We start from the raw sequence: 25,383 nt of genomic DNA on the forward strand, positions 1-25,383 counted from the left end.
CGGCTCTCCCGGCTGCCCTTGTGGATGAGGTCGGGCACCGGGAGGGCGCCGGGGCCCTCCGGCGCGGCCGCGTCCCTCGCCGCCCGCCGCTGCTCCCCGGGGCCGGCCGGGCCCGCGGCCGCAGCCGGCTCGGGGGGCTCCCGCGGGCCGGCCCCGGCGGGCGGCGGGGCGACGAGCATGTCCTGGGGGGTCTTCAGCGCCCGCGGCGCGCGCTTCTTGGCCGCGGCGGGCGGCGGGTCCAGCCGGGGCAGGGCCTCCGGGGCCGCCGGCCTGCGGGCAGAGGGCGGCGGTGAGGGGCGGCCGGCGGGGGCGGCGGGGGCCCGTGCGGCGCCGCGCACTCACCCGTCGTCGCCGGGCGGGCGGCCGGGCCGCGGGGCGGCGGCGGCGGCGGCGGCGTTCACCTCCGTGGCGCCCGCGGCGGGCTCCTTGCGCCGCAGCAGGTCGTTCACCTTGGCGCCCACGGCCTTGCCCAGGTTGCGGAGGTGCTGGCTGCCGGGCGGGCGGGGGCCCGGCTCGGCGCCCGCGGGCCAGACGGGCCGTGCGGTGGCGGCGGCGCGGGCGTTGGCGAAGACGCCGTGCTCCCCTGCGGGGGACAAGGCGGAGGGGAGCCGGGCGGCCGCGGCGCCCGCTGTGACCTCGCCGGGCGACGCCGCCGGCGACGCCGCGGACACCGGAGCCGCCCAGCGGCCGCGCGACGGCCATGGAGGGCTTTGCCCTGCTCTCCATTTCGGGAGCCCCCGCGCCCGGCGGCGACGGGAGCAGCAGCCCGGACCCCCCGCGCCCCGCCGGCCGGCCAGGTGAGCCCCGCGGGGGCGCCGAGGGCCGCGCGCGGCCCCCCGGGCTCCGCCGCCTCCTCGGCCCGTCTTTCCCAGCAGGAACCGCCGAGGCCGCCGGCGCCGTCCCCGGGGAGCCGCCGGGCGCCGAGCCCCCCGCTCACCGCTGCACCGTCTACCGGCCCTGGTTCTCGCCGTACAGCTACTTCGTGTGCGCCGCCGCCCGCCCCGCCGCCGCCGGCCGCCCCGCCAGCCCGGCCCGGGAGCCCGAGGAGCCCGACGACCTCTCGGAGATCGTCTGCTCCTCCTCGTGCTCCCCGGACGAGCCGCGGCCCGCAGAGCCGGCGCGCCGCGGGCCGGCAGCCTGGGACGGCGTCACGGTGCAGGACCTCCTGGCGGCCTCCCAGTGGCAGCTGGCGCCCCAGGACGGCTACAAGTGCGTGGCGTGCTGCCGCGTCTTCCCCACGCTCTGCTCGCTCAAGACCCACATCCGGCACGGCGCCCGCGAGGGCTTCAGCTGCAGGGTGTACTACCGCAAGCTCAAGGCGCTGTGGGAGAAGGAGCGCCGGGCGCAGGAGGCCCTGGACGCCGCGGCGCCCCTCTGACCCGTCCAAGCCTCGCCGTCCCCGTCCGAAACGCAATAAATGGGATTATTCTGGGCCCGGCGCCTCTGCCCGCTCGCGGCTCGCCGGGACGGGCGCGGGGCCCCTCGGCGAGGCCGTCGCAGACACCCCGGGCGGAGGCCGGCCCGGAGGGCGCGTGCCCGGGGGGCTCGTACCGGGGTGGGAAGTGTCCCCGGCCCGCGCGGTCCTTTGCAAAGCAGGTGGGACGCGGCAGGGCTGCCTCCAGCCCCGAGTGCGGAGGGTGAGAGAAGCGGTGCAGAAAGAGCAAGAGCCAGCGAGAAGGAAGAGACAACAGAAAAGCCTCGAGAAATAGAAAGATTTATTTAGCAAAAGCCAGTCACCTAATGACAACACCCAAGGGTTAAGTGCACTTACATCGACAGACTGCCTTCCCAGACAGCTCGCGCCAGCGGTTAGTAACACGACAGTTGTAGGGAAAGGAAGGACGAAAAACAGAGCTGCGAATCCCCAGTCGAGGTCCGTAACACACGCGCGAGGCGGGTCGGAGGCGGCGCGGGCCCCCCGCGCCTGCCTCCCCACCCCCCGGCCGCCCCCCTCGGCGCTCGCCCGCGCGCCCCATCCCGGCCCGCACCTCGCCCCCAGGCACCCGGCTCCTCGCCCACCTCCGGGCGGCCCCCCGTGGCCACCCGCCTCCGGCTCCCACCTCCAAGCGCCGCGCCGCGGCGGCGGGACGCGGGGACCCCGGCACGGCGGGACGCGCGCGCAGGGGCGCTGCTGGCGAGAGGGCACCGCTGCTCGGGGCGTCCCGACCCCCCCCTTCCCTCCAGCCCCCTGCCCACGGCGGGCGCCAGCCCCCGCGGCCGGCGCTCCGGCCCGCAGCCCGCTCCTCGGCCCCGCGGGGCCGCGGGGGGCAGAGCGCAGCCACCCCCCGCCGCAGGCGGGACCCGGAGGGGAGCAGGAGATGCACGAGAGCCCCGGGACGCTCGGCTAAGGGCTAGCTGAAGGCAGATGTAGCAGAGACAGAGCTGGCGAAGGCGAGGGCAGCGGGAAGCAGCAAAGCTAAGCAGAAGCAGGAGAGCAGGGTGGAAGGAGGAAGACGTCTGCGCCAATCCCACCGCTTCAACTCTTCCCCGAGGAGCAGGGCAGACATCGGGACTGCGGCTCGCGCCCCTGCAGCTGCGGCCTCGCAGAGACCGCCGCGACGACAAGCGCACTTGCAGGAAAGACAAAAGCTCTGGATCCTTTGGGAGCACCCAGAGCTACCAGCCACAGGCATCGCGGGCTCGAGGGGGATGCCGAGACCCTGCGCTTACTTTTCTGGAGGAAGCAAACAGGAGAGCTGGAGGGGCCTGCCCGCACGGGTGCACCCCGGCCGCCTGCGCCCACGCGAGCCGCCCTGCGGCCCTCCGGGCACCGGCTCGACGCGGACACCGAGCCCTGCAGCACGCGGCACGAGACCTTTCGGCAGCTCGCGGCAGCTATCCCTACAGCCGCGCTCAGCCCGCGGGAGCGCGGCTGGAATTTCGTCGCCGCCTGGGGGGTGTTTGGAGGCGGGTGCCTGCGAGCCCCCTTCCTCCGCCTGCATGGACTGGGGCCAGCTGGCCCTTTGAAGCCACCACTGCAAACCCAGACTGTGCCACGGAGCAGAGTCGCCAGCAGCCAGGTAACCAGCACAACCCAGACACGGAGCCACCAAATGGCCCCGGAGCAGGAGCTCCTGCAGCAGCTAGCAGTGCCTTTCCAGCGCTGGGGGAGGAGGAGAAGGAGGAGGAGGAGGAGGAGGAGGAGGAGAGCTTGCCACCCTGCACGTGGGGCATTGCTGCACGGGACAGCTGCCAGCCCCTCCTCCCCCAACCATGGCTGGGGAGCGAGTGACTGCCTGGGAATGGGAAGATTTGTCTATGGAGAGGGCTGTGGTGGCACTGGTCGTAGAGAAGTGCTTGAAGAGGCTCTCCAACCCAGCGGCCACCCTGAGGAGCCCCAGGACGGCGCTCCATGGGGGCAGCGGCGGCGGGAAGGACCCAGGGGAGGGAATGTCCCCTCGCTGCAGCCCTGGCTGCCAGCGCAAGCTGCCCCGCGCTCCCGCTCACCATCCTCCCCGGAGCCAGGGGCCCCGCCGGGACGCGACCAGCCGATGGCGGCCACCGCACCGAGAGCTGCTCCGTCCCCATCTCCTCACATTTCCCAGCCGCGTGCTGTGGAGCCTGGGGCAAAGCAGAAGACGCTGAGGCCTGGCTGAGCTCGGCAGAGCGTGGCTGACAGCAGGGGCATGCGGCCGAGGGAAGGAGGAGGTCTGCGCCCTGCTCCCGGCAGGGCTGCTGCCGGCGTGCCGCCCTACCGGAGGGACCGCCGCGCTACCCGGGCACAGCCCTGCCTCCCTAAAGCTGGGGCCGTCGCAAGGCTCCCCGCGCGCTGAGACCCGGCGCGTGGCACGAGCTGGGCAGAGAGCAGCCCGGCACTGCCCCGCGCCTGGGTCGGGCAGCACCTCTGCAGCAGGGGAGACCGGGCTCAGGGGTCCCGGCTGCTCCGCGCCACCTCCCACCGTCCCTACACCGCGATCTCGTCCTCCAGGCTGTCGCCCAGGTCCTGCCTGGGCTGGACGTTGAGCAGGCGTGGCGGTTCCTCTTGGGACCACGAGTCACGCTCCTCGCTCTCGTCCGTGTTGGACTCGTACTCGGAGGCGATGCCCGACTCGCGGAACTTGATGAGTTCCAGGCTGCCCAGGAGCGGCTCCGGGGCGCACGGCCCCGCGCCCGGCGTGAACCGGTAGCACTCCAGCTTCACCAGGCAGTCGTTCCTACCTATGGGGCTGCCCAGGGCGCTGGCGAAGCCAGAGCCCGGGCCCAGCGGCGGCGGGGGGGTGTCCTCGGGCTGCGGGGTGGTCGGGTCGCAGAGCACGGGGAGGACGTTGGAGCGGAAGGTGATCTCCAGCAGACTGTCCTGGGAGCCCACTGCAAGAGAAGGGCACAAGTGAGAGGGAGGCAGCGCCGCCCCAGCTCGGCCGACCATCTCCCAGCCATGTCCGGCACCAGAGGGACAGTCCCAGGCGGCGCGGTCATCAGCCTCCCCACTGCCACTGTTCAGAGGGGTCACTAGTAGGAAGAGTTGTGCCAGGTGCTACTGCTGGCCAGCAAAGAGCCAGTTTTACAGGAGAAAATGCTACACATCTCTCACTCCAGCTCCTGCAGGAAACTGGTGGCCATGTCGGCTGGAGAAGGTCCAGGAGCGGTTTTTGTGGCAGGTAAGGAGCCTGGCTAGGTTTCGAGTGGCCTAGACCATGCAGCCACTGCCGAAAGCAGACATACAGCCAACGACCACATGTGACTGCCTCTGTCCGCACCAACCTGCCCGTGCTGTGTCCATGCCACAAGCACCCACCGCACACACACAAACCATACCAGAACAGCACTGATTTCCCCCTACACTAAAATGCTGCAAATGCTCTCTGGCAATGGGGCAGGACACAGCCCCAGCACAGCGAGGGGCCAAGCAGGATGCCCCGGGCCACAGCACCAGGAGCGGGACAGCCCGTGCTGCAAGGCCATGGCTGCTGGCCAACTACGTTGGGAGAAGAAGGGGAAGAAGCTCTTACTGGTGTTGTTCCCCGAGAGCTTCAGCTCCAGCTCCTGCACCTGCTTCACCAGGAGCGAGATGTGCTGCAGCAAGTCCTTATTCTGAAGCAGGAGCTGGTGCACTCGAGCCTGGGCCTCCAAGCGCGCGGCGGCCTCCGCGGCCAGCTGGTCCTTCAGCAAGTGAACCTGCGGGAGAGACGGAGAGCTGGTGAGCCCCGTCCTGTGTTGGGGCTGACCGCCCCAGCTCCCCCCACCGCAGCCTGTCCCCGCGGGCTTGCCAGCGTCCCACCTAATGATCTGGTCCCTAATGATCTGGTCAAGAAACCGCTGTGCTGCAGGTATTGCTGTATTAACGCACCAGCTACTTACTCCCCATGAAGGAGGAGAAATCTGAGAGAGGAAAACCATGGAAGAGCGTGGGCCATCAGCAAGACCTTGCGCGTCCCCGCAGCTCTCCCTCACCCCGGCTGCGGCACAGAGCCAGCTCAAGCACAGAGAGAGCAAAAGCAGGTGGTGGAAGAGGAGGGCACAGCCACAGAGGAGATCCTGGAGAGGTGGCCAGCGACGCAGGAGAACAGGCAGGACGCCAGAGGGACGAGGCAGAAAGGACGCGCTCAGCCGACCTGGGGTGCTGCAGGCGCAGAGGGGTGCAGGCGTGTGCTGGGAGCCTGCCCCAGCCAAGCAGGTTTCCCAGACCCAGTCCTTCAGGCAACGCAAGGTGCTGCTCGTCAGGAGCCGCAGCGCGAGAGCTGCCCCGGAGCTGCAAAGGGCCGGCGAAGGCTGAAGCCCCCCGCGCGCGGGGAAGGTCGGGGGAAGCGGGAGCTGGCCTGCGCGGGCAGGGCAATGCAATGCAAGGCGGGGGCCGAGGCTCGGTGGGCACGGTGTCGGCACGGAGACGGCCCTTCCTTGCAGCAGGGCGGCCGTCTCGGCAGCAGGGTCCAGGCAATGCTCGGGACCAGCCGGGCGAAGAAGCGAGCAGCGCCCAAACCTCACGTCTTGCAGCGGGGCAGCGGCTCATGCCACCGGGCTCTCTGGGGATAACACCCAGCACGGACTCCTGCCCTTAACCCTTCACTGGCGTCGGGAAATGCCTCGCAAATGCCAGGTCTCGCTGGTCAGCGAGAGGGGACTAAATGACATTTCATTCCCAGCCAAGCAATTGCAGGCCGAGGTAAGCTCTAGACCCCTCGGCCCGGCGGAGCCCCCGGACAACACAGCGGATCTGCCGCCTTTGTTAGCAGGGAATAAAGCCCATGGCAATCACCACGTGGTCAGGACAACCGGCTCAGGACTCGGGAGGGAAGATAACAAGTGCTATTGAGGAAGGAGTTGATGTAACGTATCCAGTCATCTGAAAGGCATTTGACATCGCAGAGAACAACTTTCTCACTAATAAATTAGCACGCTGCAGAATCACCATGGCACACACTGAATGGGTTAGGGAGCAGCTAAATAACAGCTCTCGGGACCAGACCCATCCTCGGGTGGACAAAGGCCCAGAGGAGAGTGTCAGCTGCTGCAGAAAGGGGAATGCGGCCAGTGGCTGTCATCCCATGACCCAAACAAGAAATGGCCTTACCCCATTTCATATCTTTTTATCTGGAAGTGGGAAGAAAGAGGAGTCACTGCTGCAAAGACCTGCAGGTGACACAAAGATTGGGACTACCAAAAGTGCCAAGTCTCTGCTGGAGGGACCTGGCTTTGCTTGATAAGCTTTGCCCAAGCTAAAGTATCTTTTTACTACAGCGAGAGGTAACTGCCTCCCCCTAGGATGCAAATCACTCTTCCAGGCAGAAAAACTATTTCTTGGAGTCAGTGACCACGGGGGGCACGTGGGCTCCCACGGCAGCAGCGCAGCCAGAAGCACTGCTGCCATTTTTTGATGCGTGAAGAGAGAAACCGTCGGAAAGCACAGAAAAGCTGCTGGAAGCAGGAAGAAAGTCGAGCAGTTGGAGGGGGCTCTGGGAGGTCTCAGGGAACCAATAAAGCAAACGCAGCAAGTTGGATGAAGATCAAGGAGCCAGAAAGGGGCTGGATGCTGACCGGGCTCCCCCACTACGTCCCCGCGCCTCCTCGGGAAAGGGGCCCTTGGAGAAAGGCCACCCTGCAGGTGCAGCATTCAGTGCAGCCTGCGACGAAGAAAAGCACCTTCCCGGGGGCTAAGCCTGGACGGGTCACGTGGAGGCCAGCCCTTCTCCTTGGTGCACTGTAGCCGCAAGTCTAGCTTGCTGCCAGGGAACGCATGTCATGGAGAAACGGAGCCAACTTCCACCGTCACCCGCGCTGCCTACAGGCACCTGCGGTCCGCTGGCAGGGAGCGAGCCAGGCCGGGCCGCGGCAGACGGGCCCTCCGGTGCCGCTGGGGGCCCGGCACCCCGATCCCTTCCAGGAGGCGGATGGACGGCCCGGCTCCCTCCAGCCTGCCCCGTTTTTCCTCCATTTCCTCAGCTCTGCCCTTGCCGTGCAGCTTCTCGCCGCCTCCCCGGAGCCCCCCTCTGCCCCCACCCTGGGACACAGCGGGGGGACAACCTGCGCCACGGCCACTTGCGTCTGCTGCTGCTGCTGCTGCAGGAGCTGCTGGAGGAGCTGCATTTGGTGGTGGGCTGAGAGCGGCGTGCCCAGCTCGGGCAGCTGGGCCGTCGAGGGCAGCAGCATTTTGGGCGACGCCGTCAGGATACTTTCGGGGTGGAGGCAGCCCTGCAAAAACAGCAGCACCGAGAGCGTGACCGCGTGCGCCCGCCACGCCACCCCGCCGCGAGCGGCACCAGGACGCTTCGCGAGCCCTGGCTGCCAGAGCAGGGCTGCTGAAAACCTTTGAAAACGGTATTTTTAAGTTGTACCAAGGACAAAGCCTCCGGCAGTAGAACGGCTTATCCTACGGCCAAGGGGAATTAGGTTAGAGCCCAGGAAAATCTGCTCACGCAGCAGCTCGCGAGGCACGGGAGCAGATGCCTGGGGAAGGACGGGGCCCGTGTCGCCGGCCTCAAAAGCAGCATCTGCCAGGAGCAACGGCGCTGCGCCGAGCCCGCCTCCGGCGGGGTGACGGGCTCGCTGACCCCAGCCCTCCTTCGCCGCCCAGCGCTTCTACATGTGCTGACAAAAGCTCAAACGATTTTGCAGCAAATTTCTAAAAAGGCAGAAGTTTCCCCTGGAAATTTCCAGTGCGTCGAAAAAAATTGTTTTTGTTTTTGGTTTTTTTTTGGAGGAGGAGGGGTGAAAATCAGTGCTCGGGGCTCTGACCCGCTCTGCGCCGCTGCGGTGCGGCTGGCCCGGACGCGGCTCTCCCTCCCGGGAGGGGGCTGCTCCCGTGCCAAAGGCGGCGGGGGGGCGGCGGGCGCCTTGGAGCCGGGAGCTGGGGAATGCCCTAAAACAACTCGCGGCCCGGGGCCCTGGCCAGAGCCCAGCAGAGCCGCCCTGGCCGGTGGGGGCCCTACCTTGGCGTCTGCGTAGGCGCTCGCATCCCGCCCCACGGCGTCCAGGTCCGTCACCCCCCGGCTGAACTCCAGCACGTCGGTCCCCGCCAGTGGGAGCTCCACGGCGTCGATGTCTGTCTCCTCCGCCGAGGCGGCCGCCTTCTCTGCGCCGCCGAGGCGGCAGCCTGCGGAGGGGGGGTGGGGGGGACAGCGGGCACTGTCACAGCCAAACCTCCCGCGCCGCCGGGGAAAACAGAGCAATGAGCAGCCCCGGACACCAGCGGCAGCCTGATAATCAAGGCGTTGCAACCGCGTTGCTGGAAAAACCGGTACGGAAGCAGCAGGCAAAAGCCCGGCTGCTCCCAACAGGCTTTCGGAGCTGCGCTGGGACCCGCCGGCGCGGGGGGCAGAGTGCGCAGCGAGCTCGAGCGCAACGCGGGCACCGGGGCCTGCCGGCACCAGAACGGGCACCCACGCAACCGGCCCGGAAACGCTGCAGACGTTTGAGCAACCTCTTGGAAAACATCTGGGAAAAAGGGAAGTAGCAAACAAATGGGAAAAAAAAAGTCACATACAGAAGCTGCCAAAGTGGGATGTGTTAATCAGCACAAAAAAACGGAGCGAATGCGCTCGTAGGGTCTTCACCTCGCAGGGATAGCACGCGTGGTCTTGGCGCGCTACAGAATTAAGGACACGTACGGCTCCAGCACAAGCTGGAGAAGACACGCGGAGGTTCAGCAGTAACGCTGCGGGGCACAGCGAGCGGGGTCGCCGCTCGGCAGGAGCGGCTTCGCCTGGGCCGATCGCAGCGCAGAGCGGAGACCGAGCCGCGCGAGGACCTCGGCGCGGGGCAGTGGCTGCGCTTAGCGCCCCTTTTCCGGCAGCCGCGAGCGCACGTTCGTGGCACCGAGTCCGGAGGGACCTGCAGCATCCAGCAGCGCCCGGATTGCTGCCGACGGGCTCCCAGACTGCGAGGACGAAGGCTAACGCCTAGCGAAGGCTCCTCGCCGCGCCAGCCGGAGCGCAACGCTCCGCAGGCCAGACTGCCGCGCAAATCCGTTCCCCACGGCCGCTAGCCGGCAACCGACGTTACGGAAAGAGAGCGGCTCTGCAGACCGCGTCTGCCAGCCCCCAAAGCCAGCACGGACCCCCGCTGCCCCGCTGCCCCTCAGCGGCGGCACGGTACCTGGCACGTCCAGGTCATCCCCGTTCCGCTCGCTGTCACCATCCTCCTGCCCGTCTGCGTTTTGCTGGGTGTGCTGGAGGCTCAGCTTGTGGCAGACTTCGAACGCCTGCCCCACCGTCCGGACGATGCGCATGGCTTGGCTCTGAGACGAGGAGAGGGGACGAGGAGCACGGTCTCAGCCGGGCTGCCCAGCACTCGGGTGCTTCCTCGTGCCAGGGGACCTCCCCAGCATGACATGGGCTCGCATCAGCTTGGATGCAAATGAACTTCAAGGGAAAAAGCTGCCCCAGACCAACGAGGGGGTGTTGGAGAAGGGGGGTGTTGGCGTGCTGCAGGGCACCGAGAGCCAGGGCTGGGACCAGTGCCCCGAGGGGAAAGCCACGGAGGCCCTGGGACAGAGCGACGCGCACCTCAACATCTTTACCTTCTTCTTGGACTTGAAGACGTTACACCGGAAGATGTTGCTAGACCCATCCCTGGCAATGTAGCTGAAGATCTTTAGATCCTGGGAGTCGTGGGACACGTAGAATATCCTGCAAGGACAGACAGGAGAGGGAGAACACGGTCTGCAACGTCACACACGGCGCCCAGGAAACCGGCAGGACCATCTCCAGCGCTTTCCAGGGCAGGCTCCGGGGTGCTGGCAGATACCAGGCTCTGCAGCACACCATTGCTAAAGCCCATCAGAAATTTTTTGCTAGTGGTTTTACCGGGTTTAAGAAATTATTCTGCTGATTCAGCAGCAGCAAGCATTTTACCAAGACAGCGCAGGGCCGCTCTGCTCAGCCCTCGCAGGGAACAGCCACAGCCCGGGGCACCGGGGATCCCCCGGGGCGCAGGAGAGCCACCGGCACACCTGGCTCTTCCACTCGCCCTCCCGGAGCTGGACTTCAGCGAGAAGGAGCCGGTAAGGCAGGAGGGGAACTGCCTTTGGTGCCGGGCCAGCCCGCGAGCCCCAGCGCCGGCCAGCCTCACCTGTAGATGGGGTCGTGCATGACGAGCATCTTGTTCTCGTCCCAGGCCCATTCCTTTTTCTGCAACGAAAGGAGCTGGAAATGAGTACGTCAGATGCTGTCCTTGAGATCGAGGACAGTCCCCGAGGGGGGCCCTGGCCACGGGCCGGCTGCTGCTCTCTTGCAGCCCTTCGTGGGCTCGTGGGCCCTGCTGGGGACAGGCACCGTGCCACCACCTCCCCGCGGCCCCTGTCGTGCCTCAGGGCCGGGTCTGCCACGCTGGGGAACAAGCTTCAGCGGAGGTTTTTGTCAGAGCCGAGCACCGCTCGCTCTCGGGCTCACCCCCCTGCTCGGGGGCCCTCCCCTCCGCCAGCGGGACGCTGCCACGGAGCGCCTGGCAGCGATTTGGGGCCCAGCAGCACGAGCAGCGTGCGCTGAAACCGCCCGGACCGCAGCAGCAGAAATCCCGGGGCACGCGCCCCCCCCCCCCGGAGAGGCGCCGCCAGGGGCCGGCCCCCCGCGCCCCCCACGCGCGCTCGCCCTCCCGGCCGGCCCCGCTCCGGGCCTCCGGGCGCGCGGCCCGGCTCCGAGCCGCCTACCTTCTTCTTCCTTTTCAGGACGACCTTCACGCCGTCCACCGAGACGACGAGACTCACTTTCTTCTTCTTGATGTTCTTGGCTTTAAACTCATACTGGGGGGGGAAGAGCGGGAAAGGCCGAGTCACCACCGCCGAACCCCCCCCGGGGCTCGGCTCGCACGGGAAGGGGCGAGGGCAGCGCGGAAAGGCTTCTCCGGCCCCGAGGCCGCCAGGCCGCCGAGGCCGCCAGCTCCCCAGCGCCGCCCGAAAGCCGCCGCCGCCGCGGGGGACGGGAGAGGCCCCGGAGCGGCCCCGGGGCGGCCGCGCTGCCCGCCGGCCGCAGCACCTCTCGGGCGCCCGGCCGCGCGGCCGCCTCCTCCTCCGGGCCACCCCAAGTGCCGACTAACTCGGGCTCAGAAGAGACAGCAAACCTGAAAAATATCTCAGGGTTAGAGAAACTTGTTTTCAGCCAGGCCTTGGTCAGGTAACAGCCCCAGAGAAGAGGCGTGGATGGGGGCCGACCCGGAAAAGGCGCTTTTGCGGAAAGGCCGAAAACAAACGTTTGACTTGCTCCAAAGTTTTAAAAAGAATGCGTTCCAGAAAGAAACTAAGGTTTTCTCACAAATGGGAAAAAAAAAAAAAAAAAAGTATTAGCTCACTTGTAAAGCTCCAGCCAGGAAAGAAACAAGTGCATACAGACTATCCCTGAATTTTACACAGCCTACAGCACAAACATGTTTATCTTCTCGATTAGAGAAGAAAACCCCCCCCTCATCGGAGCGCAGGAGCCTCACATCGGCCCCCGGGTTGATGGGGGACTATCTTTAACGCTGGTCTTCTATGCAGGGCTCAATAAATAACCGTAAAGATGTGGTCTTCGACTGCAAAATAACGCCAGCTGGCACATGCGTCACTGCGCAGCACGTTCCTACCAGAAGAGCACTAAAATCCCCCTTCCTGGAGAACAGAGCATCGTATGCTGCTTAACGGAGGGCGCACCTAACCTTGTCACTTCAGAATAAAATTACGTAGCAAACTGAGGGTGACGGGCACTCCGTGCAAAGCAGGCAAAACGCGTGGAAACACGCTTTCTTCCCCTGCCTCGCTGTTTCTACGCTCCCTTAGGGGAGGACCAAAATTTTCCCTGAAAGTTGTGCTGGGGAAAGAGGGAAGCTCGGAGAATTCAGCTAGTGGGAAAAAGCAACTCCCCCCAGCCTCACTGCCGGGGAGGAAAAGGAAACAAAATCTGTATTAGGAGAATAATACAGATTATTCCCAGAGCAAAAAGCCAGGAAAGCTCACGCACGCGTGCAAGGCGTGCACCGCGCGCCGTTCGCTCCGGGGCTGTTTGCAGACCGCTAACCAGCTCTTTGCAACTTCATGAGCGCTGCCAGGCGGAGCATGCAAAGAGGCCACGCTAGACGGCGACAGTCAGGGACCGGCATCCTCTGGAGGATCAGATCTGAGGGCGGGATACAGATAGGACCCGCCAGGGATTTACGCAGACCTCTGCTTCGTGCCGAGGTGGCTTGGAAAACCGGCCGGCAACAGCTCTGCCGTTCCCCGGCGGCACGTCCTGCCTCCCGAAACGCGCTGGGCAGGTCCGACGCCGGCCAGCACCGCTGCTTTCGGCAGCGAAGCCCACGGCGGTGCTGCCAGCCAGCAGCCCCGTCCTCGCAGGTGAAACCACGGAGCGGCTTCGGGTCGTGGGAGAGCCGCTGGTCGGACGCTGGTTCTTTGGTTTAACAGTGCTTTTTAGAGCTCTTCCAAGTTTCCCTAGAGTTTGCACACGTGGAAAAATGCAGCCTCCTCCGAGGTACATGTGTTTGTCTGAAATAAGATATGATTTTGGTTTGTACTGACAAGGTCAGTGTCTATATTCCCATCCAACTTCAGGTTTAATTTTGGTAAGCGACTGACGGTGGTGTGTACTGACGGGTATAAACCGGCATCAACCTAAAAATATCTGTGTTGTGAGAGCAGCAGAACGGAGTTAAGACGGCTGCTCTGAAATAATCCCTGGATCACAGCAAACCCACTTATCATAGAATATTTGTTCCAATAACATGAAATGTTTCATGATAAATCCCATCTGCTCTGTTTGCTATTTCCTATCATATAGCAGCCTTAATTTCCCTTCCTATAACCTCCTTCCACTATTTCCAAGTTTCATTGCTTTTGCTAGCAAACTAGGGTGCATACACAAGTCATCTGCAATCAGCTCCTCAGTCTAAGAAATACTAATTTCCTATGAAGCGCAAGAGAAATCCGAACCGGTACCAACTAAATCAATTACCAAACACATGGTTCAACAGATAAAATTCCCCTTACGTAACAGCTGCCTCTCAACCCTCATTTGCAGATCTCATTTGCAAGATGATTTACGTCCCTTACAAGAAACCCCTTTGCGAAGCCCCACTATAATGTCCTGGGCTTAGGTTGGTTTTTTTCCCCAACCCCCCCCCCCCCCCAGCAATCCTTAAGGGAGACCCAAGACACAAGCTGCAACGCCGCACTCCTGCACGGCGTGGTTTAGCCGGGCGCCCGCGGGCGCTGCGTGCCCAGGGAAGCCGTGCTGCGTGACGGCAGGCTGCACCCAGCCGCACAGCCGTCCGGGCGGGCTCCGACTGTACCGGCAGCCCCGTGGCGGATGCATTAGTTCACGGTGTAGGAGTGCACTTAGCAATATCCTTCAGCTCCACCCAGCCCACGCAGCAGCTCATTAAAACAAACAACAGCTTCCCGCACGCTTATTATTCTGCACTTCAGTAGAGGCTTCGTTAACACCCAGCTGGTAAGAGAAAGCTAATGGCCACATCCCAGGGCAACCACACTCGCCCCCGCACACTTGCTTAATTGCAACTGCTCCGGGCAGGAGCGGCCGCTTGCAGACGGCCGGACCAGCTCCTCGCTCCCGGGCCGCCCTGAGAGTTTGGCCACTTGCAGGGACCAAAGCCTCAGCCGGGCTGTCGCCAGGCAGCTGCGAGAGCTGGGGATCGCACCAAAGCAGGCCGGGGCTACTCACAAGCAGAAGACAGCCGGTCTTCGTTGGACAGCGGCACGCGAGGCACCGGCCAGAGGCCGGAGGTGCCGGCAGAGGCGGGCAGCAAGGGGGGCTGCAGGAGCGCGGGAGCATCGCCTGGCGTTGCAGGGAGCCCAGCTCAGGGACGTCCCGGGACTCTCCGAGCCTCGTGCACATCTGGAGGCACGTCAGGGCCGGTATCGCTGTTCTTCCACGCTGGCAGGAGTGATGGTGACTTACAACTCACCTTACAAGTTTTTCGCTTCTGGTCACGTATCACGATTGCACTAGCTAGGCTGAAGGGACAACGTCAGCAGCCGGGACAGCAATGACACCGGCTCCAGGAGCACGTGGAAAGCAGGTACCTTTGCAAGCCATGCATCTAGAGTTTCACAACAGCGCCTGACGTAGGTGAAAGGAACGTAAGGAAAAACAAGGCCAGCTGGTAGAGGTTCCCAAGTCACCGTGCGAATGGCACAAGGTGTCCAATGTAAAGCACGGGAACAGAGCCGGCGAGGCAGAGCTTATGTTTCAAGCCATGGCATAGTTTTATAAGTGAGATAAGGACCCCATGGAGCAGACGAGCATCACGGCAAGGACCTGCCACCAGACAAGCCTGGCGCTCGCATGGGTGGCATGTGTCCAGAGCCTGACGGACATCAGCCACAAGCCACCAAGGACAGCATGGGCTGGAGCTAGAGAAGGTCTGTCTGAAGGACTTGCTCACCGCTCCAGGCTAGGAGCCCATGGCATGTCCGTCACTTAAAGGCACAGATTCACCCATGTAGTTAGGTACTCAGCTGGGTTACGGGTTTGACAGGCTGGATTATTGTCAAGTAAAACCCAGAGAGCTGGCCGCAGCCAGTGCACCAAGAGCCGGGGTACACGGTCAGCTGAGCGACCGGCTGCCTGCGGGCAGCCGCGGTTTCTCTGCCTGGCCGCTTCTCGCAGCGTAGCGGGAGTCACGTCGCCCAGGTCAAGGCTGCTCCACCAAGCCAACTCCTTCGGACTGGTGGATAACATTAAAAGCATCCGTCGCCCGCCCTGCTTTCCGTTCCAGCTATTCTCATCTTCTGTGCCTCCAAAGCTAAAGCAATCTTCTTAATGTAATCAGAATAACAAGATGATCTCCAAAGCTTCCTTCCAACCAACGCCTCTATGATTCCTGTTTAAACTCAAGCTTCAATTAATGCCAGCACTTTCACAGATGTAAGACAGATGGATAAAAGCTATCAGTCTGATGGCAGAGAAGCGAGAGAGAGGGGAGCCTGCGACCATGGGGATAGCAGCTTGGCTGCATCTCCTTCACTTCTACCACAGCTTGTAAGAATTACTGTGCTTCATGTCCTGAAAGCAGGGCAGGAAAGAGGGACAGGGCCCTGCACGGATATCTCCTGCGTTGAGGGGAGCTTTCCTGGCCCACGCTGCAGCTTCCCAACAGTGCTAGGAGGAGACCAAGCCCTGGCCAGCTAAGCTGCAGGTCCTGCCACGCCACTGTCATGGGGAAAACAGCAAATCCCCTTCTCTGCAGTGTCAAGATGCAAAAGCAGCCAGGCATGAAGATCTGCAGAGCCCGTGACTTAAGCTAGTCGCTTAACCCGAGCCTTGAAAAACAGTGATTTCAGAAGTGCAAGGAAGCAATGCATTAGAGCTTACTAAGTATCCAGGAGTCATTTTCCAGCCTCTCTGTACAGCGGCAGGAGGCAGAAAACTTGCTTTTCATTTTTAAAAGGAAAACCGGGACTGGCATTTAACTTCCTGACTCCAGAAATGCCAGAGAGCACAGGATGCACGATAAGGCCGCGAGCGTTGACAGCACGGCCGAGAGCAGCCAAAGTTCAGCGAGCGCAAGCTGCCTGCTCGGCGCCGGGCGCCCCAACGGGCAGGCTCCCTCGGAGGAACGCCCGGATTTGAGCACGGCAGGCCTGATCCTCCTGCGAGGCAAGAGTCGGGGCTGACGGCCTGAAGGCACCGGTACGAACCCGCAGGAAGATTCAAGCCCAGGACGTTTGAAGTCCTTCTAGCGGGAAGAAGCTCTTCCGCAGCGAAGGCCAGGGCTCTGCAACCGGCTGGACTTCCCACCCTAACCAACAGCCCTGCCCACGCAAGCTCCCTCCCTGCTTCCGTGCTTCAGTCTGAGACGACCAAGGGCCGCACGTGCCAACCGGTATGCGAGTAAGGATGGGATAGTGGTCATACGGGTTATAGAAATAACGGGGCTAGAGAGCCCCAGGTGGCTTTGCTCTGCTCCCTCGGGTTAAGGAAAACAGGGAGCGGAGCTGCCGCCGCCTTCGCCGCGTGCAGCCGGCAGACGCTGCCGGCGGGTGCTGTTGCTTCTCCTGCAGCTTGGGCGTATTTTTCGAACTACGGATGGATCAGCGTTAAAAGCAGCAGGACATCTAAGTTTTCATTTTCTTGTAATAAACTCAATCCAGCGCTGAAGATAGAGCGAGGATCAGAGATGAGGCACATGCATTTTAGTATTTACCCCCCGACACCGAAATTAGCAGCCGCGTGTTCTTTGGGAACTCCGTATCCGACTGAACTGGTAGCGTTTCTAACCAGACGCTCATTAGTTCTTCTGTTAGAGCACGCACACGCCTAAGAGAGGCGATCACCTGTCTGCAGGTGATCTGGTATAAAGCAGAGCTGAGCTCCGGATTAAAACAGATTAGCAAGCGGGGCTTTTTTGCCCCCCCCCCCCTCCCCTTATGGGCCAGCTCTGGTAGCAGAGCTTAACCCGGCAAAGCCGGGGAGAAGAGCCCAGCACTAATCTGCTTCCCTCCCTCTGGACGCCCGAGGAGGGGACATTAGAAGGATTATGCAAAGAGCAGAAGAGGAGGAAGCCGGAAGGGCTGCGCTGCTCGGGCCGGCTCGGCCCCTGAACCGAGCGAGACGCCGGAGCAGCACGGAGGGGACCGTTCCGACGCGGGCCCCACAGCTTCAGCCGGACCCTCCCTTAGAGCAACCCGGGAGCACAGGGAAGATGCCGCGTGCCGAGGACTCCGGGGCGCGCAAGCCGGGCACGACCGCGAAGCCGAGCGCGAGGCGACGTCTGGCACCTCGAGCGCAGCTCGGGACGGGAGGGCGGGCAGGGGAACGCGCCTGCGCGGGGCTCCGGAAAGGCGGCGGAGCTGCAAGCGAGGGGCGCAGCCCGGCGAGGTCCACACCCTCGGTTGTGAAACGCAGCCAGGTATTTCTGCCCGCTGCGGGCCAAAGAGCTCCTCTCCCACCGTTGCGTAAAAACCTTGGGTAACGGCAGCCCAGGAGGCAGCCGAGTGGCCGGGGAGAACAGCAGCGACAGACTGAAAAAAAAGGCAAGCTGGTAATAACGTAACCAAGTCAGCAATTATGAAATCCAGGCTATTAATGAAGAACGAACGAGCAACAGCAGGAAACACTTCACACATCAGAAACCAGCCAACGCCGTGGGTCTTATTAGATGCAAGAACTGTTCAACGATGTTTTTGTTTTGTAACTGGAAAGAAAAGGGGAATTATTCATATTGCACATTTGTTTCATGCTACTTCAGCAATAACTAGTAACTAAATTAAAAAGACTCGCTGAATTTTACACCTTAAAACCATCAAGTCTGAATAATGCCCCTTGGAGAGTTTTAGAAAGAATTATGAACTTGGATGCTTAAGGAAAGTCCAAGCTAATGAAAGTTTCAAGACTTTAGGCCGAGTTAGAAAACAGCCACTACAGGACGTACTGTCGACCAGGAGGACCGTCGTATAACCAGCCGCGGCAATAATCCTATGCAAAACAAGACCCTGAGCAATCTTTTTAAATCAAATTAAAAATGCAGCTCACAAAGGCAATTGGGTTGGCTCAGAAACTTAGAAAAAATATGCTTCGATTCCGCCCTGTGCAAGCATTTGGCCAAAAATGCCATCTAATAGGGCGGCACAGCCCGGATCGAAGGGACGAAACCCACCTGGCTGGTGGACCCCCAAACGAAGCAACGACAGACGGCGAAAGTCACAGAACGGCAGTGCTGCTCCAACAAAATCCCACAGCGACGGAAGCGCAACAATGCCGACTTCTGTGTAGGTCTGGAGGAAAAAAAAATGTCGACTATTTGCTGATAAAGGCGGCAGACAGCACACGCGCTCGGGAAAGCAAACGGCAGGGCTCGCTGGGCGAGCGGCGGCGCCGGCCTGCCCGGGTCCGCCCCGGTTTGCTCCGCTCCCGCTGCCCTCGCGGCGCTCTGCGGGATCCAGCCGCGGTCCTTCCAGGCTGCCTTCTCCGGCTCTGAAGTCACAGGGGTTTAGAGAAACTCCCTCCGCTGCGCTTGCCCGAAGAGCCGGTCCGGGGAGGCGTCCTTAGAGGAGGACCTCCTCGACTTCGGACAACGCAGAAGATCAAACCGCTGGGAATCAAAGACGGGTACATTCAAGCCATGCAAACTAAAAAAAAAGTGTGTTTTTAAGCGCCCTTGCTCAAAACGTAACCGTGAACAATTTAACTTTAGAAAGCTTGTGCAATCACAAGACAGACCTCAAGCACCTAAATTAGCAGTTCTGAGCTAAGCACCGAGCAGTCGGAGCCAGCGCATTCCCGCGTGGCACCTACGCGGCTGCCCAGGAGCCGCAGCCCCCAGGAGCCCCCGCTGCCGGCTCTGGGGCTATTGCTTTAGTTTTTCTTCTTTTAAACAGAGGATTTCTTAACATATCTATAAAGGTCGGCAGAGATGAGCTCTTCGCGTTTCCAGGACTAGAAACGGGCCACACACGGCCTCGGCGTTCCTGGGAATTGGGAAGTGTCTGAATGAGCTCAGACAAATCTCATTCTGCAATTTTAAGAGGAAGTTAACAGATATTGTTAGAGGAAAACGCAAAAAGAACCTGCAGGCCTTGGGGTTTAAAAAAAAAAAAAAAAAAAAGAAAGAAAAAGCGCAACCAGGAGCAAGAGAGAAAGAAATGATTTGGGATAATATATTCCATTACTGCATTACTGCAATCCAACAATAACATTGTAAATATATCACAGATAGAGCTGTTTTCAGTTTAATAGTTAAACCAAAAGTTTAACTCTCTTTGCTGCAGTTTCCTCTGGTGAATATTGACTCCAGGCTGATTTTGTAGCTAAAACAGGCCTGCCGTTTCTCTAAGGGAGCATAAGGAAGGAGACCTAGTTTGCTTGGGCTTTTTTTTTTTTTTTTTTTTTTTTGACCAAGTTAAAATTGCTTCGGCGAAAAAAAAAATGAGCGATACATTAAGAAAACACCAGGATCCTTCTTTTGTTGTCAGGGAAGCTTGGCCAGACACGGAATTGGTTCCTCCTCCGAGAAGTCGCCCGCGTTCGCGGCGGCCCCCGGCCCGACCCTCGGGGCGCTCGCTGCTGACAGCTCCCCGGGCGAGGTTTCTGCGAGGCTGCAGCTGCCTCCGCTTCGGCACTCTTGTTCTCCTCTCCCGCATCACCAAAGATCTCAACAAATTAAATCAAGGGGCTCTCAGCCTTCGAGGACCAGCAGAGAAGCACAAGAGCAAAAAGGATCGTACGCGAGATCAGCATTTAAAACGCTGACTGCAGCTGGGTTCAGCTCCCTGCTCCGGGACGGGTCCCGCAGAGGAGCTCCGGCAAGTCGCTTCGTCTCCCTGCGTCCCGGGTTCTCATCTCTCAGAGACAGAGGTTAAAAATTGCTCGATCCCTGACCCTCTGCTTGCGACTTTTTCACTCTTCGCTCTGTTTTTCCTAAGCTAGTTTTCCTCAGGGCCCTTAATGCCCAATGCTTGAGATCGAGGACAGTCCCCAAGGGGGGCCCTGGCCACAGGTCGACTGCTGCCCAGTGTCCCCAGTGCTCTCGGGACTCCGGATCGGGGGTCCTGCAGCCCTCCCCCTTCACAGCAAGGCTCACTCCCATCCTATCTGCGATCCGGGGCTTGCAACACATCTCTCCTTTTTACAAAAGGCCTCTCGAAAAGGAGGAAAAGTCGGAGCGGCCAAGCAAAGTGCAAGGGAGCCATCCGGGCACCACTAAGAGCTCCAGCAAAATCTGGGGTCGCTCTCAGTTACGCTGCATCGCAGGCTGCAGGGGAACAGCCAGGTTCTGCTGCAGGGGCCCAGCGCGACCCCGCCGAGCTCCCCGCGACGCCTCGCGGGACGCCAGATCTTCCGCGGATTTGTTCTAAGCTCAGCGCTAAGGCATAGCCTTGCTACGTTAAATACCTCTGACATCCCACCCTCGTGACTCACGAGCCGCAAGGTAACGCCGGCGCCATGCATTTTAGCACTTCCACAAGAAAACAGCACAGCTTCTCCGAGCAAATGAGCTTTCCGGTGCAGGACTCTCTTGCTCCTCGCGCAGCTGAGCTCCAGCTCTGAGCTGGCCCTGTTGTGCCACCAGAATTAGTTTGTTCGTGCAACATGGGGCTCCTCGAAGGAAAGAGCCGTGGCAAGCCAGAGGCGCGTCTCCAGCACGCACCAGTACCCTCTCACGCACCCGGCTCAGCCCAGCGGACAACCCAGGCTACCACCACCGCGCTTGCGATGTCGCATTAGAACTTGCTCGAAGTATCGTTGATGAGGAGGGACAAGGTCGAGGCGCAGCGAAGCGGGAGGGAGCGCAAGGGCAGCCGGGGAGAGGCTTTTGTGAAGCGACCTGACAAGCCGGCCCCAAATTTTGTGACCTGGGGTGAAACAGCAGCGCACAGCTGGTGGGGAGGGAGGGATGCTGGGTGGGGGTTCTCTCCCGCAAGCTTCGGCGAGCCAGAAGTTATTTCCCCTCCTCTCCACGGAGCCCCCAGGACGCTTTTGCCACCAGCTCCAGTGTGGACGTTCAGCAGAAGGAGCCCATGGTTTCGCTCACAGAAAGAGAAGAGGGAAAGCCCAACTGAGGGGGAGAAAAAAAAAACGCCTATATTCGCTTGGGTTGGTCAAGATGTGTGACGGGAGCACAGGGGACGCGAGCGTTGCTGAACGTCTCCCTCGTGCCCTTCCTAAAGCGGCACCCGAAGTAGCTCTAAGGGTCGGCATCGCTGGTGCCTCGACGGTCCCGTTTCACCACCCACACCATGGGCTCTGCTCCCGGTCTGACAGCTGTAACGCGTCGCAGGTATCTCAGAACCTGCCGCAACTCCACGAGCATTTATCTACAGGCGGCCGAGGTACAAGACTGAAAGAAACGGGAAGTTATTTTACTATGCAGTTACATGAGAGTGGCGGCGGCGGGAGAAGCACAGCAATCTTGCTTGGAAATTTGTCCTTTTTCACCACGATTGCCGGAACAGCCACGAAATTCTGACAGCCGTCCCTTCAGGTCCTCCCCGACCTACCATCACGCACCCTCGTTCACCCCGGATAACCACGTAACGTCACCGTCCCGCCGGTAATTCACCCGGTCCCCAGCGCGGCAATTCCGCAGAGCGAACGGCCCAACGCGGTGGAAACGCGTACGTCGCAGGAACGCTCTAACGGAACGAGCTTGAAATTACGCCGCGTTCTCTAAGGAAGTAAATGGCCAAACGCAGCTATTTTCACACCAATCCCACGGTGCGCGTGGCTTTCGGAGGATGCAAAAATGCTGCTTTAAACGAACTCATTTAAATTCAGCAATTTTGCCAAATTTGCTAAAATAAAGCTCAGCTTTGCAAAGTTGCAAAAGCCTTGCCAGATCAGATGTACCTGCCAGAAGAGCTATATTTTAAAGTGCTCGAAATGTCTCATTCTTTTGAATCTGCAAAACTGAGCTGAACGCTTCCCAAAAGCGGGCTCAAAGATGACCACCACAGAAACAGCATTTGAGAAGGGCCTGTACAGGACTGCAGCCTTTCTGCCCTCCAAAAAACCCTGGACTGAAGCGCATGCAGGAATTCCAGTTTGGGGGGGGGAATCAAATTTTTTTTGAATCATCCCTAGAGTGATTCCAGCAAGCCACAGCCAGGTAGCACTGGCTGCACTGGAAACGTGCCAGAAGCTCAGAGAGGAAAGTATTTGCATATATTTACATCATGACAAGATGAAAAATGCACAGCCATGGCTGCCCCCTGGGGCCCCACGTGCTCAGCCGCTCTGGAGGAGAGAGCGGCAGAGGACGAGAGAGGGGTATCTCGCAGCTAGCTCAGACACCTGAAACTTCAGCCTCGCACGGCGCGGTCACCGCGGCTCGGAAGACGCAACACCTCTCCCGCGGCGGAGACGCGCGGCACCCGGAGTGGCTCGGGTGCCCCGCGGCAGCTCCCTGCGGTGACAGCTTGGTTTCCCAGCCCTTGCACCCCGAGCAGTCGGAAGGTTTTGCCTTCGGAGCAAAGCTGCGCCGCCGGCTCGCCCACGGGAGCCCCGGGGGCCCGGCCAAGCCCTCCCTGCTCCGGCCCGAGCCGTCGCGCGGTGCCCCCCGACCCGGAGGGCAGGCGACGGCACCGAGAAACCCGTCCCGCTAACTCACCGCTAGCAAACGCTCCCCTCTCCGAGGAGTCAGAAAGGCAGCCCCAGCGCCCCGATTCGTTAACAGGAATCGGGTAATTTGTCCTCAGAGCAACCTCATTTTGCTCCTGGTATGGAGACAAGGCTCAACGACTCCGCGCCAGCCTGAAGCGAAAGCGTTGGCGGCAGCGAGCTGCCGCGGCTCGAGGACAGGCACGCGTTCCTCGACCTCCAGCCAAACTAAAAGCAGCCTCCGGCGCTCCGCCCGGCCAGCGAGTCCTCTCGCAACCTCTCGAAATCCCATGGCGGCCGCGTAAAAGGCCGAGGGAGACAAGACAGCCTGGGCGCTCTGCTAATTCACATCTCGCCCTGCGTTACGCTAGATCAAGGAAGCTCGAGCACCTGTTTCAACCTCACCCTTTTTCACTGGAAATCTCTGTTTTACCTGGGTCCCTTAATTCAAAGCTTTGTTTATGAACAGTCTGAACTACGCTTGAGTTTGTTTACACCAGTCAGTAAGGCTATTTTTTAAACACAGTGAGGTTTATCTAAGCCCTCAAAGTTGTGCCAGTCTTCACATGCTTCCACGAAGTCAGGCAAGATCTGGGCCGGGGGCTGCATTCTTTCAAAAGACTTGCCATAAATGTCTTTTTCCAGAACAACAATGGCCATGGTGTGTTTGACAAAAAGGAGAGAGAAATATCTGTCTACAAATGTAGGAGACCTCTTAATGGCCTAACAGTTACTCTGTCCCAAACGGTGTAAAAGCAAATTGAGCAAATCTAAGGCCAACAAAGACTTTCCATTTTGTTCCCAAGCCACAACATTAGTCATCACAGCGAGGACAGGGCAGCAGCAGAACAGCCTTTGACAAAAGCCCTCAAACTATTCCCTGTTGAAATTCGGAAACAAAAGAGCCTGGAAATCTGAGTCTGCGGGAAGTTACATTCTTCTCCACCTCCAGCAATGAGAAAAGTGCAACAGAATAAGTAACAAAAGTCTACACAAGGCCTTTAGAGAAGAATAGGACAACAGCTCAGCTCCCGACAGGGCCACTCGGCCACAGCGGCAGGTCCCGGTGATGGGCGCTTTCACAGGGCTGTCCAGGGAGGCTGGCTGCTCACAAATTACTCAGCCTCCTTGCAAGGGCACATGCACAGTCCTTCCCGTTTCATGCAAAAAACTACCTTAGATATCATTTCCAGGAGTATTATTTCCGGGAGGGAGCACGTCCTGGATCACATGGGCAGATTCCTTGTTGTGTCCTAAGGAATGAACTTTCTTTGGCTGTAGTTACACTGCTGTTTATGTTGGATGTAGGTCAAACCGCTGCCAGAAGGGGTGTCTTGCATGCCCTTCCTGCTAGCTTGCTTCTTGCAGCACCAGCATTTGCACAGCTGCTGGGGGGGGGGCAGATTTTGGGGTAGTTGGGTGAGTTTTCTTCCAAAATTAGTTCCTGGATGTTCAGGATACTCATGTCAGCACAAGGCAGCAGCCGAGATCAAAGCGCTACAACACCTCTTGGCACAGGGTTCAGCAGACCGCTCGAGACACTGGTGCCCCAGCCAGAACTGGCCTATTGGCACCCAAGGCTGTCTGCTCCTTACCGGAGGCTACCAGGACAGGGGTGACACCTGCAAAGCCACTGCAGCTGGTAGCATGAATATCTCCTCACTGAGGCTGCCCAGGGTCTGCTGGGGCTGGAGACCCCCAAAGTGCCCAGGCAGGTCAGCGAGGCCAAGAGCCACCAATCATCCTGTGGGTTTAAAACTCGGTGGACGCCAGGCAGTGAGCTCATTTGGTTTTTTGTTTCCTCACTGGTTACGTGCTCCTGAACACCTTCCAGCTTCGCATACAACTGCCAGGGAAGCCAAGGCAAAGGCTGCTCTCATGGCTACTAGCCAAGCATTATACGATGAGAGCTCTGAATATCCCAACTACAACTATTTTGGGAAGCCAGATGATTTCATAACCATCTGACATCCCCTGACTTACTCATTATTAAACAAGTCCTCTACAGGCAGGGCCCAAACCTTGCCCACGTGTTTCTGAGTACTCTAAACTCGGTACGGTAACTAGCACATTGCTACTTGCTGGACACCAACTTGTGGGCACAAAATCCAGCCAATGCTGAACGTTGCACACAGCTTACCCAAGGCAAGTAGCTTGCTGTTACCTTTGATTTGGCAATTGGACCCAAGGACCTCCTCAGAGTCGCATCTATGCTACGCCTTCCCTCCAGCTTCAGCAACCTCGCATCCAGCAGCCACCCGCCACCCACACCCCCGTGTCTGCAGCAACCACTCTTGCACAAGATGAAGCAGCATTAATGTGGAGACAAGCATTTCCTCCCACGACCACGGCAGGGATGCTCAGAAGGCGATTAACTGTAGGCATGGCAAACAGAACTTTCTGGATACCACACGGGCATGGAGACACCTGGAAAAACTCCGCATGCGACAGCCTTACACACACGGTCGCAAACTTGCAGCCTCTGAGCCCGGGCTATGCGGAGATCTTAATGACAAAAAGATACAAACCGATAAAAACAACGAGAAAATCACAGCCAAAGCGCGAGGGGACAGGAGGAACGTCCGAGAACGGGACCTGGGGGAAGCAGTGGGAAGAGCCGCAGGCGGCGCGGGGGCCGTCGGGCACGCCGGGGGCCGTCGGGCACCCCTGCAGCCCCTCCGGCCGCAGCAGGGCACGGCGCGCGCGCAGGCAGGCAGCAGCACTCACCCGGATCCGCCGCATTGCCGTCACAATCTCCACCCTGCTGTTCGGCCGCGGCACATCCAGGCTTCCGATGTACTGGAGGAAAAGAAAGAGCAGATCAGCCGAGTTTCCATGGCACCAACCCGGCCCAGAAACCTAGCGACTCCTCCATCGCTCAGACGACATCCAGGGCTGTTTCATCTTGGAAATGGGCAGCGTT

At 60.5% G+C, this 25,383-nt stretch overlaps 2 protein-coding genes across 3 annotated transcripts in view; one reads left to right on the forward strand and one right to left on the reverse strand.

The window, feature by feature from the left end:
- The first annotated feature begins 700 nt into the window (after nt 1–700).
- Nucleotides 701–1,378, forward strand: SPATA46 (spermatogenesis associated 46). Its single transcript, XM_062581665.1, has one exon. The coding sequence runs from the start codon at nt 701–703 to the stop codon at nt 1,376–1,378; it is 678 nt and encodes a 225-aa protein (XP_062437649.1).
- A 319-nt stretch (nt 1,379–1,697) lies between these two features.
- Nucleotides 1,698–25,383, reverse strand: part of NOS1AP (nitric oxide synthase 1 adaptor protein) — a 31,605-nt gene continuing 7,919 nt past the window's right edge. Inside the window, exons 2-10 of one of the 2 annotated variants that reach the window (XM_062581307.1) lie at nt 25,188–25,259; nt 11,081–11,173; nt 10,504–10,562; nt 9,953–10,061; nt 9,529–9,670; nt 8,364–8,527; nt 7,459–7,626; nt 4,950–5,115; nt 1,698–4,308 (exon numbers count right to left, since the gene is read on the reverse strand). In XM_062581307.1, the coding sequence (XP_062437291.1) occupies nt 3,905–4,308; nt 4,950–5,115; nt 7,459–7,626; nt 8,364–8,527; nt 9,529–9,670; nt 9,953–10,061; nt 10,504–10,562; nt 11,081–11,173; nt 25,188–25,259 (1,377 nt within the window). In that variant the 3' untranslated portion in view covers nt 1,698–3,904. Of the gene's footprint in view, nt 4,309–4,949; nt 5,116–7,458; nt 7,627–8,363; nt 8,528–9,528; nt 9,671–9,952; nt 10,062–10,503; nt 10,578–11,080; nt 11,174–25,187; nt 25,260–25,383 lie in introns of both variants that reach the window. The other variant, XM_062581306.1, reaches the window with a different exon arrangement.

This window comes from Rhea pennata, chromosome 8, assembly GCF_028389875.1.
Source record: "Rhea pennata isolate bPtePen1 chromosome 8, bPtePen1.pri, whole genome shotgun sequence".
Classification (NCBI taxonomy): Eukaryota; Metazoa; Chordata; class Aves; order Rheiformes; family Rheidae; genus Rhea; species Rhea pennata.